Below are 16,868 nucleotides of genomic sequence, written 5' to 3'. Positions count from 1 at the left end.
CGTTAACTCTGCTTTCTCTTACAAATGCTGCCAGACTTGCTGAGTTTCTCTAGCAATTTCTGTTTTTAATAAACAAGATATTATTTGAGCCATAGAAAAATCGGAATAATACAAATGCAATACACGAAACTACAAATGTTCACACCTTTGAATTGTAGCTTGTTTTATATTAATTAAAACTATTGTCTGTGAAATCATTTTAGTTTAAAGGAGGTTAGTAGAGTTTTCACTTGCAGATGTGACTTGTCTGCTCTGTGTTATTAATCATTTATTTATCAATTTGCTAATCTGCACATTTTAAACACTATCCATGTCTCATTCTTTTCAGTAACAGAACCTGCTGGAAAATTCAAAATCTTGTAAATAAGGAAGACGCATATAAGACTCTTAATAATAACTCCGTTTCCCTCTCCACAGGTAATGCCAGACCAGCAGAATTTCTGAATAACTTTTTTTTTTATTTGTGATTTCCAGCATCCCCACTGTATCGCTTTCATTTATTTTAATTATAGGTTTCATTACTGTCCTGTCTTGCCTTATATTGCAACACTTATTAATTCCTTCCTAAACTACTTTATTTAAGTTTGCATTAATGACCTATAGCTGCTTCTGAATTTGGTTATAAATATGTGCGTGTAACGGTCATACTTACGTTGGCCTTTTCTTAAGTCTTAATAATGTAAATTTTTCTAATGGAAGAGCATTGAACTGTACTGGGTGGGGGCGGGGAATGTTGTTCAGTACTGTCATAGTGAAATTACTAGATTCTTCTCATTGTGAGAGTGTGACATGTTGTATTCATGCAGATGTGGATTTCCAGGCACCATGATGTTGTAATGAGATGACTATTCTGCTGTTACAATGGGATTTCTTCATATGTGAAGTTGGCATAGAAACAGAATGTGGGATAAGTTTGTATTCCAGTAGTAAATATCACATCTGATGTAGTCACAAATGGTATCTCAATAAATGAGGGGGCAGAGGAAATGACTTGCTTTTGTTTGGAGCAAATGGATGTGTGTGTGTCTGGGAATGGAGCCATGATGACACATTGTTCTGTCCCCACATTTTTAGCTTTAGACTGATGAGAGGGGGGTAAAAAAAACTAGAAGTGCATTTGGAATAGAAGTGTTTTTTATTCAGTTCCAGTAACTTTTGATCTCAATCATGTGTTTGGCCTCTTCTGATGGTAAATTGCTTTCGGTAGCTCACACAATGAACCCAGGTGCAAAGAGGGAAGCAAAAGATATTTGACAAAGCTCTCATTTTTAAAGTATAAAATCCATTTATATCATTCAGTTTGTTTTGAAATAGGTTTTGATTTTTTTTTTAAGAGAACATATAGACAGACTATTGTTCTTTATAATTGTGGAATGTGAGCATTGCTGGCTGGCCAGCATTTATTGCCCATTCCTAGTTGCTCTTGAGAAGGTGGTGGTGAGCTGCCTTCTTGAACCGTTAGACTCTCGTGCCCTTAGAGAGGGAATTTGACCCAGTGACAGTGAAATAATGGAGATCTATTTCCAAGTCATGTTGGTGAGTGGCTTGGAGGAGAACTTTCCAGTGTGATCCCATGTCTCGCCTGCCATTGTCCTTCTAGATGGAAGTGGTCATGGATTTGGAAAGTATTTTAAAAGCTAAATTTGAGTGATCTGGAATTTTAGCGTACAGAAATGATTGTTTTCTATTTTACTGTTGCTCTATTGAAGGTCGGGAGAAGGAAAACTTTGTTTTGAGTATTGTATACTTTTCATCTTTTACAGAGGTAAAGCAAAAAAAGGTGCAGATGAACCATTTGATCCAGCAATGTCAGGCCATTTTCTAAGATCTTTGATTTATTAAAAATAACTTAATATTGGAAGTATCTTTATTCTTATACGTCTTAGTAGGGGAGTCAGGAGTAGATTTCTGGATTGGGAAGTACTTATATCAGGGTTTCCCAAATGTTATCCCCTGTGAAATTTGTTGCAGCCCCTCGATGAGAACTGGTAGTTGGGTGAATAATGGGGAGAACTATGACAGCAGATCAAAGGGGAAGAAGAGCCTGTGAGAGAGAATGGAAGGGGGCTTGCATTTCCAAAATTTTGGCTTGCTACCCTACTTGAGGTCCTGATCCCTACTTTGAGAAACCCAAGCTTATACATATTGCTCTCTGGATTCGCTGCAAGGAGGTTTTATTTAGGTTTGCAGCACAAACACGACTTGCATTTTTAAGCCTTTGTGAATGGCCAGTACTGTTTTGTTGATGTCTTATGCCCATGTTGAACCTATGGTGCTCAAATCTTATCTACAAAATACAGACAGTAGATGATTCTGCTGAGACCAAGTTTCTGCTGGTATAATATATCCCGGTATGATACATTTTCCGGTTTGGAGGGCATGCCTTCTCACTTTCATCTCATGTCTGTGTATATTTTAAATGGGATCAGTTATTATATTTGTCAATATTTCAATGGTGGTGATTGGAGTAAACAGCTGCATGTCCTCCCGTAACCAATTTTAGCCACAATTCTTCAGAATTAGAAGAAAGAAGTTTCATTTCATTTGTCCTAAATTAATTACAACTAAGTATTGCTTGCTTGCGTAACAGGCAGAAGCTGCTATTCTGTTCTACCCACTTCATTTAGCTGGTTCATCAGACTAAAAATCTGTAGCATAAAATAATAATTGCATCCTGTTCCAAAAACCTTTTTGCACTACATACTGCTAAATTTCCAACATAAAACCAAAAAAAAGATAATATTTCTTGATGTTTACAAACCTCAAATTTCAAACAATCTTGCCATCCAGCATTATATGTGATGACATTTTCTTTGGAAAGAAATTATTTTTCTTTGCTTCAGCATCTGTTTCTTGGAAACTATAACAGAGCTAATGGATTTTTCCAAATCTTTAAACAAGATTAATTTGAAAGTGAAGGCACAGAGCAGGACATGGATTTAAAGTGTTGAAGCGTTAGTCAGTATCGCAAGATTTGCTTTTTATGTTTACTTCCCAAAAATTCACATGTTAAGTATATTTCTGGTGTGGAAAAGAATTGTGTACCAAAGTTGTTCCTAGATTGTACAATCTGCTATTCTAAAGCATATGATATTCAGCCATTTCTAATGCAGAGCAGTGTTCCTGCTGTGTGCTACATGACCGCCATTGCTTTCTTCCACTGTTTATCATAGGTCTGATAATCTGCTACCAAAATCACTTCTCAAATGCTGACCTCCCTTCTGTAATCACCAAAAATGCTGCATCTTTATCTATTTTGACTATTTATCAGAGAAGTTATTTTTCTAGTATGTGCTGTCTGCATGAGTCCTTACTAATGATACAGAGCCATGCGGGAATTACTTAGAGGTGAGGCCAAGATTGGGTTTGTGAAGTGATGGCATTTGCACAAGTGTATCTTAGTAAGAGTTGACACCTTTCAGGGGATTGTGGGTAATTAACTCTCCGTAGTTTTAAATTCTCTCTGAATATTTTTGATGCTCCACCTCTCTTTTCTGTAAGGCACTGTTGAAAGAACCAAGCATTTGATCTCCACAATAAATCCTTTGACTTGGCATTTGTTGTTTCCTTAAATCTTTAAGTGTCTTGGAATGGTTTTAATGACCCTGTATAGGTGCAAATTGTTTGTTTACCTATTTTAGTTAAATTATGTTCCAATATAATTAAAATTGAAAAATAGATTTGAACATTGTACTTTCAGTTGTAAGAAACCATGCCCCCGTGATCTGGAAGGATACATGTTGCGTATTTGCTCTGGATTTGCAGAGTTCATGTCCAGCAATTACCTCAGCTACTGTGAGCTGTGTAGCAGCAATTACAAAGACTTTTACTGTGTCACAAATCTCTGTGTTGAGGAAATGCAAGATTGCAATCGAACAGCTAAAATAATTACAGTTTTTACAACTGAAATAGTACAGTGAAGTATGTGAACCGTATTAGAGGTGAGAAGATCAACTTTTATAGATAGACTGCAGTAAAGTCAATAAAACATAAAACTTGTGATATTTTTCATAACTCTCAAAAGTAATGTGATTTTCTAGTGCCAAAAATGCACTTACCATGTACTTGAAAAATATCCAAATTTAACAGTAAAAATTTCTTTCTGATGCTGGGATTGCCTTTTTTTTTAACATCAAAATTAGTTACTGAAAGCACCACAGAATGTTGCTGCAAAACTTTGTTCTAAAGTGGAGCTTGACCCCACTCTGATGTCTAAAACCGAAACACCCAGAGAGGATGGTCTCACCCTGTAATCTGTTAAAAGGAGTGTGAGAAGGAGTGTAATCCCTTTTTTTAGCAACTTCTAGTGGTTAAGTAAAATAAACCCCTAACATTCATTTTATAATCAATAAGTAACAACATATTTATCCAACAGTGAACAAATTAACTAAATTATTAACAAACCAAATAAACCCCTTCTAACTACTAACTATTCCTGAATAACACAGATTCTACTGGTATGCTGTTCCAATAAATACAAGTCCCATTTATATAAAACAAAAATAATAAAAAATAGAATTTAGTTTCTTGAAATTACAGCCAGATTACATGTCTTCCGGAATGTTCTATGCCTTCTCCGTTGAATGTTCTGTCAGGAATGCTTTCTCTATGGAATTCTTCTGTCAGGAATATTAAGTAGTTGTGCCGTAGGTACCTTTGATTTAGATGGTGCTTTCTGTAAAATTTAGAGAAGACTGTGAGAGCTAGAGATTCTCTCTTGAGAGCTGTTGACTCCTGCAGATGGGAACTGCTCCTTCCTTTATACCCTTGATGACATATCAATATTCCTTACAATAGGATTCGTCCTATGTTGTCAAAACCTATCAGATTTATTTTTTTTTCGTTATCTGGGTGCCTGGTTCAAATTAATTGGCTAAATTCAGAGCTTATCTTGATAACAAAACTGCTGCTTGGCCTGCTGACTGGACAGCCTTTTGATACAAATGTTTCAATTCAGGTGCTCTGGGCACCTGCAAACCCACAAGCTGCTGCCCACAGACAACCTTTTTGAATCTCTAAGCATGGGGCAGCACGGTGGCACAGTGGTTAGCACTGCTGCCTCACAGCACCAGGGACCCGGGTTCGATTCCAGCCTCGGGCGACTGTCTGTGTGGAGTTTGCACATTCTCCCCATGTCTGCGTGGGTTTCCTCCGGGTGCTCCGGTTTCCTCCCACAATCCAAAGGTGTGCAGGGTAGGTGGATTGGCCATGCTAAATTGCCTGTAGTGTTCAGGGCGGTGTAGATTAGGTGGGTTATAGGGGGATGGGCATGGTGGAATGCTGTGAGGTTTGGTGTGGACTTGTTGGGCCGAAGGGCCTGTTTCCACACTGTAGGGATTCTATGATTCTATGAAAAAGCACGTCATCTTTTAAAGGGACCACACACTGCTTTCACTCCCTTGCATTTTACAAACGTCAATATTTTACAAACACAAAATTCTAACGTCCTGCCTTCCAATCCACAAATGCCCAACTTTGCCACAACTTCATGTGCACTTTAATCAGTTAATGAGAAGCAAAGTTTGTGTCTTATGTTCTGCTTACATTTCACAATTTATCCCATCTTAATTAATCTAGATCAAAGCTTCAGCTAGACAAATTGGAGCCTGTCAGTTATTTTTAATGTTGTGGAAAACTTAATAGGATGCATTTCAATTTCACTTTAAAAGCATTTACCTCAATTAGGGGATATATTTTCACTCTTCAGTCAGTTTACAGTCAAAACCACGTTGTCATTCACTCAGACTTAACAATTTTTTTAAAAAATCCTAAATTGTGGCTCCGGTTGACTTATCTCAGAGTTTTCCTCCGAATCTCCATTTATAGGGCATTGGGCGAATGATTTCAGAATATGAGATACAATCATATTAATTTCAAGTTCAACTTCAAGTTCCCCTCCAAGCCTCCTGACCTGGAAATATATCACCATTTCCTCACTGTTGCTGGGTCAGAATCCTGTAATTGCCTCCCTAAGGGCTTTGTGGTCAACCAAAGCAAGTGAACTGTAGCAGTTCAAGAAGTCAGCTTGCCACCACCTCCTCAAGGGCAACTAGTGACGGGCAATAAATGCTGACCAGCCAGTGCCACTCAAATACCACAAATGAATAAAAAAAAATTGTTGTGCATGTGCAGGTCATACAGTCATGCAGCGTTTCCTACTGGTAATGTGAGCTGTTTTGCAATAGTCTTGTTTACATTGAATATAAATGTGAATTTGATGAATGGCATTGCAATGAATAATGGCAGGGAAGGTTCAGGGTAAGGTGTTTGTTCATTGAAAAGCTGCAAGGCCAAGCAAGTGGAGACTTGCTAACCTTAATGGCAGATGTAGTAATAATGTCTTGTAGCACAGACCTTGGAACAAAAAAGTCTGTGTTTAAGTCCCACTTGCCCCGGAGGTTTATAATAACATAACTGAGCAGATTGATTAAAATGACTAGTATTGCCTCTCTGATGCCTCCTCTGCTTCTGTTGGGGAGAAGGAAATAAAGGTAATTTAACAAGAGTTGCCCACAGTGTATCAGCATAGTAGGTCCTTTCCTAGTGCAGTACACAGCAAAAAGATGGTGACAAGTCTAGAATGGATGTCTTTTACAGTTTCATTTGAGAAATTATGAACCAAAGAACATTGATACACTTGGAATTCTTAAAGTTGATTTTGATGCAGTTTGTGTTTTGAAAAATGTGCACATTCTGTTCAGGTACAGCTCAGTGAATCAGTAGGGTGCATAATTGTAGAAAACTGGCATTGAAAGCATATTTGAGGGCATGGAGAAATTCATCCTTATCACAGAAAGCTATTGTAGTTTCAAATGAAGAATGCACATATGGCTGAAAGCCAATAACCAGGAGAAGTTACATCTAGCGGGGACTGGAAAAAAGACTTCTTATTCTTTCAATGAAGGCGTGTATCGCTTGTAAGGTCACCATTTGTTACGCTTCATTAACTGCCCTTGAACTGAGAGGCTTCTGAGGCCATTTCAGAGGGCAGCTCAGAGTCAACTAACTTTTCTGAGAGTTTGGAGTCACGTATAGACTAGACAACTAAAGATGTTAGATTTTCCTCCCTAAAGGACATTAGATAGTCTCATAGTTATCAACGCAAGGACTAACTTTTAATTCCATATTTATTAATTGAATTCAAATTCCAGCAGCTGCCATGCTGGGATTTTGTTCCCAGCACGTTGTTAAAAAAGAAAATGCTGGAGTAACTCAGCAGGCTTGCAGCATTTGCAGAGAGATTAAGAACTTTAACTCTGTTTCACTCTCAGCAGATGCTGCCAGACATGCTGATTTTCTTTAGCACTTTGTTTTTATTTCAGATCTCTAGCATCCACCTTACTCGGACTTTATTTAACCCTAGAGCATTAGCCTGGGTTACTAGTTCGGTGACGTTACACGTACACTTGTGTCTCCTCATCTGTCCTCTGCTGGAATGAGAAATTCAAACAAACGGAGAGTATTACAAGTATCCTACAGTTCAAGTTCCTCCTACAGTTCAAAGTGGAAGTCAGAAAGAAAGTGGAATTCACAAAGAACCTCCATGTTTGCCAGCATCATGGAATCCACAGAAAAGCAAATTGAGCCAGCGATTTTTTTTTTTTTTTTTTTTTTTTTTTTTTTTTTTGACCAAGATAAATCAATTAATATCACGGTATCAGCTATGAAGTGGAGTTTGTAGTCAATGTTGAAGTTCCAGGTTGACACAGTCAGATGTTGATTTGGCAGAGTCAAGCTATTGGTAATGGATGCAGATATCCTCAGTCAGAAAAAGAAAAAATAAAAGCAAAATCCTTTGGGGGATACTGGAAATCTCAAACATAGAGGCTGCTGGAGAAACTCGGCAGGTCTGGCAGCATCTGTGGATGGAGAAACAGAGTTCATGTTTCGAATCTGGTATGACTCTTCAGAACTAAAAGGCGCTGGAATTTTTTTAGACTTGTGACCAAGGCAGAGGAGGAACAAAGAGGGCAGTTAATGTAAAGGTCCAGCACAAAATATAAAAGGGATGTTAACGTAGTGAAAGAAAAAAAAGTAAAATGGCTATAAACTAAATACTGTGAAAGAGAAAGAACGAGACCTCTCTACTAAGAGCAAAGTAACCAAGACAGAAACAAGACAAGGCTTTGTCTTCTCTACCCGCACCTCCCCTCCAACCCTTCCCCAATGTAAGAAAAATGGAGAACAGACATAATATGCTTAGTTCTGAAGTTATGGAATTCAGTATTGAGATCTCAAGACTATAAAGTACCTAAACAGAAAATGAGATGTTGTTCATCGAGTTTGTGCTTTGTTGGAACTTTGCAGCAAGCTCAGGACAGAAATGTTAACTTGCGAGCAAGATGGTCTATTGAAATACTGAGCAGCCGGCTGGTCAGGGTCATTTCTATGAACAAAGCAGAAGTGTTCCATGAAGTGGTCGCCCAGTCTGCGTTTGGTGTCTGCTCACCAGGCAGCCTCCTTTTAGAGAAAGAAGGCAGAAGCATCTAAGAAGAAAGAAAAAAAGGAGTTATTTTAATTACTTCTTTCTGATTTCTTTTTGCTGAACATATATTACTCTTAGGGAAATCATGTAGCGTGTTCTGGTAATATTAGTCACATAGTCTCATTGTGACTACAGTAAAAAAGAATTTACAACCCAACTTGTTGAATTTCAGATACTGTTAATATTGGTTTAGTTATATTAAATTCTGGTGAATTATGTACTTGTTTTACAAATGAGAAGAGAATGTCTTGTATTGTACAGCTGATCTATTTTCAATCAAATTTTCCTCCTGCTCTTGCTACTAGGAACTCCAAGGTCTGTGTGCAACAGTGACTTCTGGAACCGGGAGTCAATGAGTTTGTATGCTGATCTGTGTGTGTGGACCTCCTTGAGCAGCTGCACAGCAAGCAGCTTAGAGGGAACATTGCAGCTGACCATCTGGTGCTGTTGCTGTTCTGTGGGGAGGCGTATATAAAGTTAGATCAATGCAGTCTGCTTACTGTAAGTCTGTCTGAGTCTTTTCTCAGTGCAACGCACATCAGCCTTGATTCAGTAAAGTGCTGTAATCTTGCCCACAATTTGGACAGCTGGAGGACTCTCAGGCAAGCAGTGGGAGGCTGCAGCTGGTAATCTATGAGAACGGTAGAAAGAGCAGGAGTGGACCATACAGCCTGTTCACCACTTAATGCAATAATGTTTGAACATTAGGGTGCTGAACCCTAATTTCCCACTTAATGACCACAACCCATGACTTTGTGAAAGATCCAAGATTTGTCTATCCCAGTCTTAAATTTAGTCAATGATGGAGCATCCACAACTGCCTGGGTACAGAATTCCAGAGATTCACAGCACTTCGAGTGAATGAATTTTTCCTCCAGTTAGGTCGAAATAATCAGTCCACTGATCTTGTGCCTGTGTTCTATATTCCCCTGCCATGGGAAGCATTCTCAGTGCCTGCCTCGTCAAGCTTCTTCAGAATCTTCTATAATTCAGTGGCATCATGTCTCATTCATCTGAACTTGCGTGGTATAGACACAGAATCCGGAGATTTAGACCCAGTTTACTCTGCCTGTCATCATCCTTGCTAGTCATTGGGAAGGAAAACCGAAGGCCGTGGCTTGGGGGTGGAGCATTGTTGGGGGTAGGGTTTCGAAGCTTGGGGTTGAGAGTGTTGTGGGGCTTGGTTATTTAACTGCAATTGAGGAGACAATGTATAACCATGACATGGAAATACTAAAGATTCCTTGTATGGGTCAAAGGAGCATTCCTGACCTGAGGGGAAAAAAAGGAAGTAAATTGAAAACTTCCCTTCAGATTACATGTGGATGCAGGATCCTGCTGTTGGCAGCTTTTGCCCGATGTTGCAGATTGAGTCTTGATGACATTATTGAATCCTGTTTGTTTGTTTTTCTAAGAATCTGGCCAATACGGAGCATGTGACGGATTCGGTCCTCCCGGTCCAATTTCACAATGTTGCCAGTTAAAATCGGAGCCAGTATATGTCACAAGAATAGGAGAACATAGCTACAATACAAGGCTAATTATGTCATGGAGTAGTAAACTGTAGGTTAGTTTGGTAGTTATGTAATTGAACATAGACTTTTTTTATTTTGTGTTTAGTAGAAATTTCCTTTTGACATTTTTCGGACTCTCAGAATTGCTTGATTCAAAGATTATTTTATGAACTGTTTCGTGACAATAGCTAATTTTTGATGCATACTATTTACAGATCATGGGACATCTGTTGAAAGTTTTTAGTTATTCTAATCAACCCGTCCAGACATGCGGGTAGGATTTGAACCCAAACCTGCTGGCCCAAAGGTGGGGAATCTACTACTGAGTCACATGATACTAGAAACATTTTCTTCTGGCTTGACTTAATCAGATAACACAATTGTAGTGTCCCACTCTAATTTGATGCAATTTGGAGTTCAAACATTGGAATTCTTGTGTTTGCGACTCTATCCTACCAGGTAATTTGATTGTACAATTTCTGTTCGCTGGTTTATAACAATGAATATGGTGTGTTTTGCAGTTCTGATGTGGCTGACTTTATTTAAAACAAAAATGCTGCTGCATGTGCAATTGCTAGGTTTTTTCAGAAAGGTACAAATCTTAACGGTATGTATAAATTGAAAATGTATAACGTGTTGCACTGTTTTTCTTTTATTCAGTGTTTTCAGTTCCGCTTCTTGAGTCGGAAAGTTGAGGATTTGAGCAACATTCTAGGGTTTTTGTGTATGGCTGTGTGTGGTTTGATGCTTCAAAATAGTTCTGTGGGAGTGCTGCACTTTGGGGAATGCTATCTTTGGGTGGTAATGCTGAACTGAAGCCCATTTGGCAAAAACCCTGTAGGCACTATTTGAAGATGAGTAGGCTAGTTTCTTTGCTAATGCTGTTTCTAAAACCCAGATTAAATAGCATTTATCTTATTGGTGCTTTGTAGTCAAAGTAACCATCTTGTTTTTCTATGTAACAGCTCCGTACTTTAGAACAACAAAATATGTAATTATTTTGTGAAATTTATAAAAAGTATGAAACAGTGCTACATAAATCCAGTTTACTCCCTGAGGATGTTTTGTTTGGTTAGTTTGTTAGTATCTGACTGCATATATAAGAATAGTAAATTCCAGAATCATTCATCAGTGGCATAAGTTTGTAGGCATTACTTTGAAATAAATGGAGCAGAACAATAATGTTTCCATTTGACTGATTTCTAACTAGTCAACAAAAAGTAAAGCAAAATACTGCGGATACTGAAACAGACAGAATGTCAAAGAAACTCCAGTTTGACAGGATCTGTGCTGAAAAAAAGTCATACCAGACTCAAAACATTTACTGTTTCTCTCCCACTTCAAAAAGCTTGTCAGCTTCATATAAGTCAATTTGGTCTATGTTTTAATTTATAATTAGTTATTCTCTACCCTCTTTAGAGCAGGAATTTGGAAGGTATCTGTTGTTGTTGGCCAGATAATTGTACACTATGAAACTTAGAGGCTCCTTATTAAATCCTCAATTCCATTAGGTTCCATGCAATCTGAGTGAGTGTCTGATGCTGGTCTGATTTCGGATTCATTCGCTAATAAAGCAACGGCATTAACAGAACTCATTCCAAGTCTGATGGTCCACAAGTTAAACAATGTAAAATGGTGTGAAAACAAAAGCCCTAGCAGCTAACCTTTTGACCTTATCTTTTTAATGACGGTACTGATTTAGGCCCTTCTTCAGACCTGATTTTTACATATTCTCCCCGTGTCTGCGTGTGTTTCCTCCGGTTTGCTCTCATAGTCCAAAGATGTCCATGTTAGGTGGATTGGCCATGCTAAATTGCCCATTGTGTCCAGGGATGTGTAGTTAAGGTGCATTGCCCGTGGGAAATGCACGGTTACAGGGATAGGGAAGGGGGGTGAGTCTGGGTGGGATGCTGTTCGGAGAATCAGTGAATTTGTTGGGCACAATGGACTATTTCCACGCTGTAAAATTCAATTCCGTTCTATTCAGAACGGTAAAGTTGCCATAGGTAGACACATTGGTGGTGGGGGTCATTGTGCCTCAGGTGAGAGGAAAAATTGAGAAAGAGTGTTCTTCAAGGTAACCTCAGTCCATGCAGGAATTGAACCCACGCTGCTGGCATCACTCTGCATCTCAAACCAGTTATCCAGCTAAATATCTAACCACTTGTATTATTGCAAGATAAGCAAAATAATACTCAGGAAATGGAGGTGGTTTTGTAATTCTTTTGTGTTTTCTTGAGAAAGTTTCACTTTTACAAGGTACCTTAGTACGTTAGTCAGAATATTTTGATGTCCGATCCTGCTGCTGTTTTGCATCAAGTGATTAATTGCCAAGAATAGTGCCAGCAGTCAGCTGCGGTTACTCTATTTGTATTACTGCACCAGCTGTGGAAGGTGAAGTTCCATACAAGGTTGCTTTAATATGCAAATGCTGTTAATTGTACTCCGACTACTGATACAGTAAATATTGAGTGCTTTCAGGCTTTCTAAAGGAAGTGAATCATTTTTAACTTTGGGGATTGGTACATAGACATGGGGCCAGATTTCACACTCATTTATGAGCAGATGTGCCAGATGTTCATTAAATTTGAACTTGGCCAAAGACTTTCTTTGAGGTTTGTACTAAATGTAAATATAATTAGAACAGCATTTTGGTGCAGCACCCTCTACTTAACATCTGGGACCTGTGTGAACAGAATAGGTAATTCTATCACCTTTCACGGATTATATCAAAGAATCACAGGCAGTCACTCTGAGTCTGAGCCAGTATGTGTCAGTTAGCATGTTTAATTTGATACAAAATAAATTACAACAATGAAGAGTCTTTGTAAAGAGATTGAAGAGGCAGAAGTAAGTTGCAAAGTCAAAATGTAACTTTGCTTTTAGAAATCCCCAACAATAATTTAAAAATTGGAAGGAATAAGCCTCTGTATATCTAAAATTTGTTTTGTGTCAGCAAGTGGGACGCATTTCACCATTAAAACATTTTTAGCAGGTTTGACAAGCCCTAACGATTTCGAAATTATTATGAAATATCGATCGGACAGAAACAAACAATTCATTTAGCAGAATGTGCATATGCTGGACTCCTCCCTTACTTTACCCAACCCCCATTGACAGATACTTCTACTATGTTGACGTGTAATTATCTAATCTCCATTTAACTTCATCAATATATGTATTTTAACTACTCTTCATAAAAACAAGATCTTTCTGTTTGTTTATAATTCTGTGTCCTTTTTTTACAATATGGAGATGAATTAGTTCAGGGTGCTCTAAGAGGGGGTCCTGTTTGTGTTTTAACACTTGCTATGTTTATGAAATCCTGGCGGTGAGAAATGCTTGTTTCTTTTACTGCTTTATCAACCAATGTTGTAACTTAGTGATTTGTGAGCTGCACCTCCTGATCCTCTGCTCCGGTTTAAAAAAAACATGCTTTCTTGTTTTTCTTAATGAGATCTGCCATCTATGACTTATCTGAACCAGAGTTCATTTGCTAATTACATCTCCCATTCTTCACGTTTATTAATGTCAGCCTATATTTTGTCTCACACTAATTATTTGCCAAAATTTGTTGTCCTCAGATTTTGTGACTTTACTTAGGATTTGAGCTGACGAATCACTTCTTTAAATTGAGAACAAAGTTAGTTGCACACCAATCTTTGCAGAAAACCATTGAGTCATAGAGCTGTACAGCATGAAAATAGGCCCTTTAGTACAACTTGTCCATGCTGACCAGACAACTTAATTAGTTCCATTTGCCAGCATTTGGCCCATATCCCTCACAACCCTTCCTATTCATATACCCATGCGTTTTAAATGCTGTAATTGTACTAGCCTCCATCACTTCCTCTGGCAGCTCATTCCATACATGCTCCACCCTTTGCGTATAAAAAAAAGTTGCCCCTCGGATCCCTTTCAAATCTTTCCCATCTCATCTTAAACCTATGACTTCTAGTTTTGGAGACTAGGGAACTTGAGGAAGTTAGTGGTGATATCTTGGGGATTGTCCATATCACAATACAGGAGGTTTTGGAAGTGTTAGAATGTACGAAGGTTGATAAATCTCCTGGTCCTGACCAGATATTTCCAAGAACCCTGCAAGATGCTAAGAAAGAAATTGCAGGGGCCCTGGCTGATTATATTTGTATCATTATTAGTCATGAGCGAAGTCCCAGGAGACTGGAGGGTAGCGAATGTTATGTTATGTCCTTATTCAAGAAGGGCTGCAAAGAGAAACCTGGGAATTATAGACCAGTAAGCTTAACGTCTGTGGTAAGTAAGTTACTTGAGAAGATTCTGAGGGATAAGATACACGTGCATTTGGAAAGACGGGTTTGATTAGGCATAGTCAGCATGGCTTCGTGTGTGGGAGATAATGCCTCACCATTTTGTTAGTGTTATTTGATGAAGTGACCAGGAAGGTTGATGAGGGCAGGGTGGTCAGCGTAGTCTATATGGATTTCAGTAAGGATTTTGATAAGGTTCCACATGGTAGGCTGCTCTGGAAGATTAGATCACATGGAATCCAGGGAGAGCTGGTAAATTGAATACATGATTGGCTTGATGGTACGAAGCAGAGAATAATATTGGAAGGATGCTTGTCTGACTGGAGGCCTGTGCCTACTGGTGTGTCTCAGGGGTTGGTGCTGGGCCCATTGCTGTTTGTTATCTATATCAACGATTTGGATGAGAATGTATGAGAACGTACAAGGCATGATTAGTAAGTTTGTGGATGACATTAAAATAGGTGGTACCGTGGACAGTGCGGAAGGTTATTAGAAATTGCAGCAGGATCTTGATCAGCTCGGCAAGTGGGCTGAGAAATGGCAAATGGAGTTTAATATAGGTAAGTATGAGGTGTTGCATTTTGGAAAATCAAATCCAGGTAGGAGTTTGATAGTGAATGGTAATGCCTGAAGGAGTTTAGTGGAAGAGAGGGACCTTGGAGTACAGGTGCGTGGTTCTCTGAAAGTGGAGTCACAGGTAGATAGGGCAGTGAAGAAGGCTTTTGGCACACTGGCCTTGATCAGTCAAGGTATTGAGTATAGAAGTTGTGAAGTTATGATGCAGTTGTACATGACATTGGTGAGGCTGCACTTGAGGTATTGTGTTCAGTTTTGCTATAGGAAGGTTGTTATTAAACTGGAAAAAGTGCAGAAGAAATTTACAAGGATGTTGCCAGGACTCGAGGGACTGAGTTGTAGGGAGAGGTTGGACAAGCTAGGGCATTTTTCTTTAGAGCATAGGAGACTGAGGGGGTATCTTATAGAAGTGTATAAGATCGTGAGAGGTATGGATAGGGTGAATGCACTCAGTCTTTTTCCCAGAGTCGGGGAATCGAGGACAAGAAGGCATCAGTTTAAGGTAAGAAGGGGAAAGAATACATGGGAACCTGAGAAGCAACTTTTTTTTTTTACACAGAGGGTGGTTTGCAGATTGAATGAGCTGCCACCGGAAGTGGTTGAGGTGGGTACATTAACAACATTTAAAAGGCATTTGGACAAATACATGGATAGGAAAAAATTTAGAAGGATATGGGCCAAGTGCAGGGAAATGGGCTTAGCGTGGATGGACATTATGGTCGGCATGGACCAGTTTGGGCCAAAGGGCCTGTCTCCGTGCTTTAGGACTCTATGACACTCTCTTACTCTGAGGACCCTACTGCATTAACTTTATTCACTCTTGCTGTCGCTTTTGCAAAGAATTGAATAAGGTTGATCAAGCATGAACACCTAATGGAATTCCTGTTGACTGCTGCATATTAAATCCAATGTCTAGATATTTTCTACTCTTGATTAAGGATTCCATTATCGTTCCCATGACTAATGTTGAACTGGTTGATTCTGGTGAGTCTAGTTGGTATATATGATGGCTATCGACCGGTATTGAGCAACCAAGGAGCACTGATAGCCTCCTCATTATTTCTACAGCATAATCTGTTCCTTTGGTTTACAGAAAGAAAGTATACTTTTCAGACCAAGCTCTGATAAGGAGCCTGTCTGATCTTGGACTGAATACCTTTTCCTTGCTCCTTTTTTTAATTTGTTCATGGGATGTGAGTGTTGTTGGTATTTATTGCCCACCCCTAATTTCCCAAGGGCATGTGACTCCAAACCACAGCAACATGTAGGCCAATGCAAGTAAAAACAGCAGATTACCTTTCACAGACCAGTGAACCAGATGGGTTGTAATGACAATTGACAATGGCTGCCATTTTCCTTCAGGTTTCATTGTCTCCAATGGTGGGAATTGAACCTGTGTCCTCAGAACATTAGTCTAGGGTTGGATTTCTAGTCCAGAACATCTCCCATATATTTGTCGGCATTCTGTTTTGTGTTTTAACATAGAACAGTATGAACATATCAATGTAACTCTTAATTGATTTTCTTCTTGTTATTAGGTAAAATGCATGTCTCATTGGCCGAGGCCCTGGAGGTTCGGGGAGGATCACTAGAAGAAGAGGAGATCTGGGCTGTATTAAGTCAGAGTGCAGAATGCCTACAAGATCTGTTTCACAAAGGTATGTAACCATTTAATTTTAACATGCTGATTGATGGGAATTATGTAGAACACCAGAAGCAAGCCATTTCATCCAAATCGTTCAGGCACCAAAGCGCCATCCACCTTCATCTAACCTTATCAGCAGAAGCTTCTATTTCTTTCTCCACTCATGTTTACCTGGTGTTTCCTTAATGGCTGTATTTATGGGCATCACGTCTGCAGAGCAGGGTATTTCAGTTGTGAGCAGCAGTTCAATTAATGTACAGGTCCCATAAGGTAGCTTGGCGGCATCTCCCACTGTATTTAGCGAAGTGTTGAAAGGGAAAATCTAAATTGACACTTCAACATATTTTTGAGAATCAATG

At 39.0% G+C, this 16,868-nt stretch overlaps 1 protein-coding gene across 1 annotated transcript in view; it reads left to right on the top strand.

The window, feature by feature from the left end:
* Positions 1–333: 333 nt before the first annotated feature.
* The window catches only part of ptpn13 (protein tyrosine phosphatase non-receptor type 13), a 190,343-nt gene continuing 173,808 nt past the window's right edge, over positions 334–16,868 (top strand). The window contains exons 1-2 of the mRNA XM_048604393.1: positions 334–417; positions 16,403–16,522. Of these exons, the coding sequence (XP_048460350.1) occupies positions 16,408–16,522 (115 nt within the window). The 5' untranslated portion in view covers positions 334–417; positions 16,403–16,407. The remainder of the gene's footprint in view (positions 418–16,402; positions 16,523–16,868) is intronic.

Source organism: Rhincodon typus, chromosome 1 (genome assembly GCF_021869965.1).
Source record: "Rhincodon typus isolate 14 chromosome 1, sRhiTyp1.1, whole genome shotgun sequence".
NCBI classification, from domain to species: Eukaryota; Metazoa; Chordata; class Chondrichthyes; order Orectolobiformes; family Rhincodontidae; genus Rhincodon; species Rhincodon typus.
The sequence above is the reverse complement of the archived record's forward strand: the minus strand, read 5'-3'. Positions and strand labels throughout refer to the sequence as shown.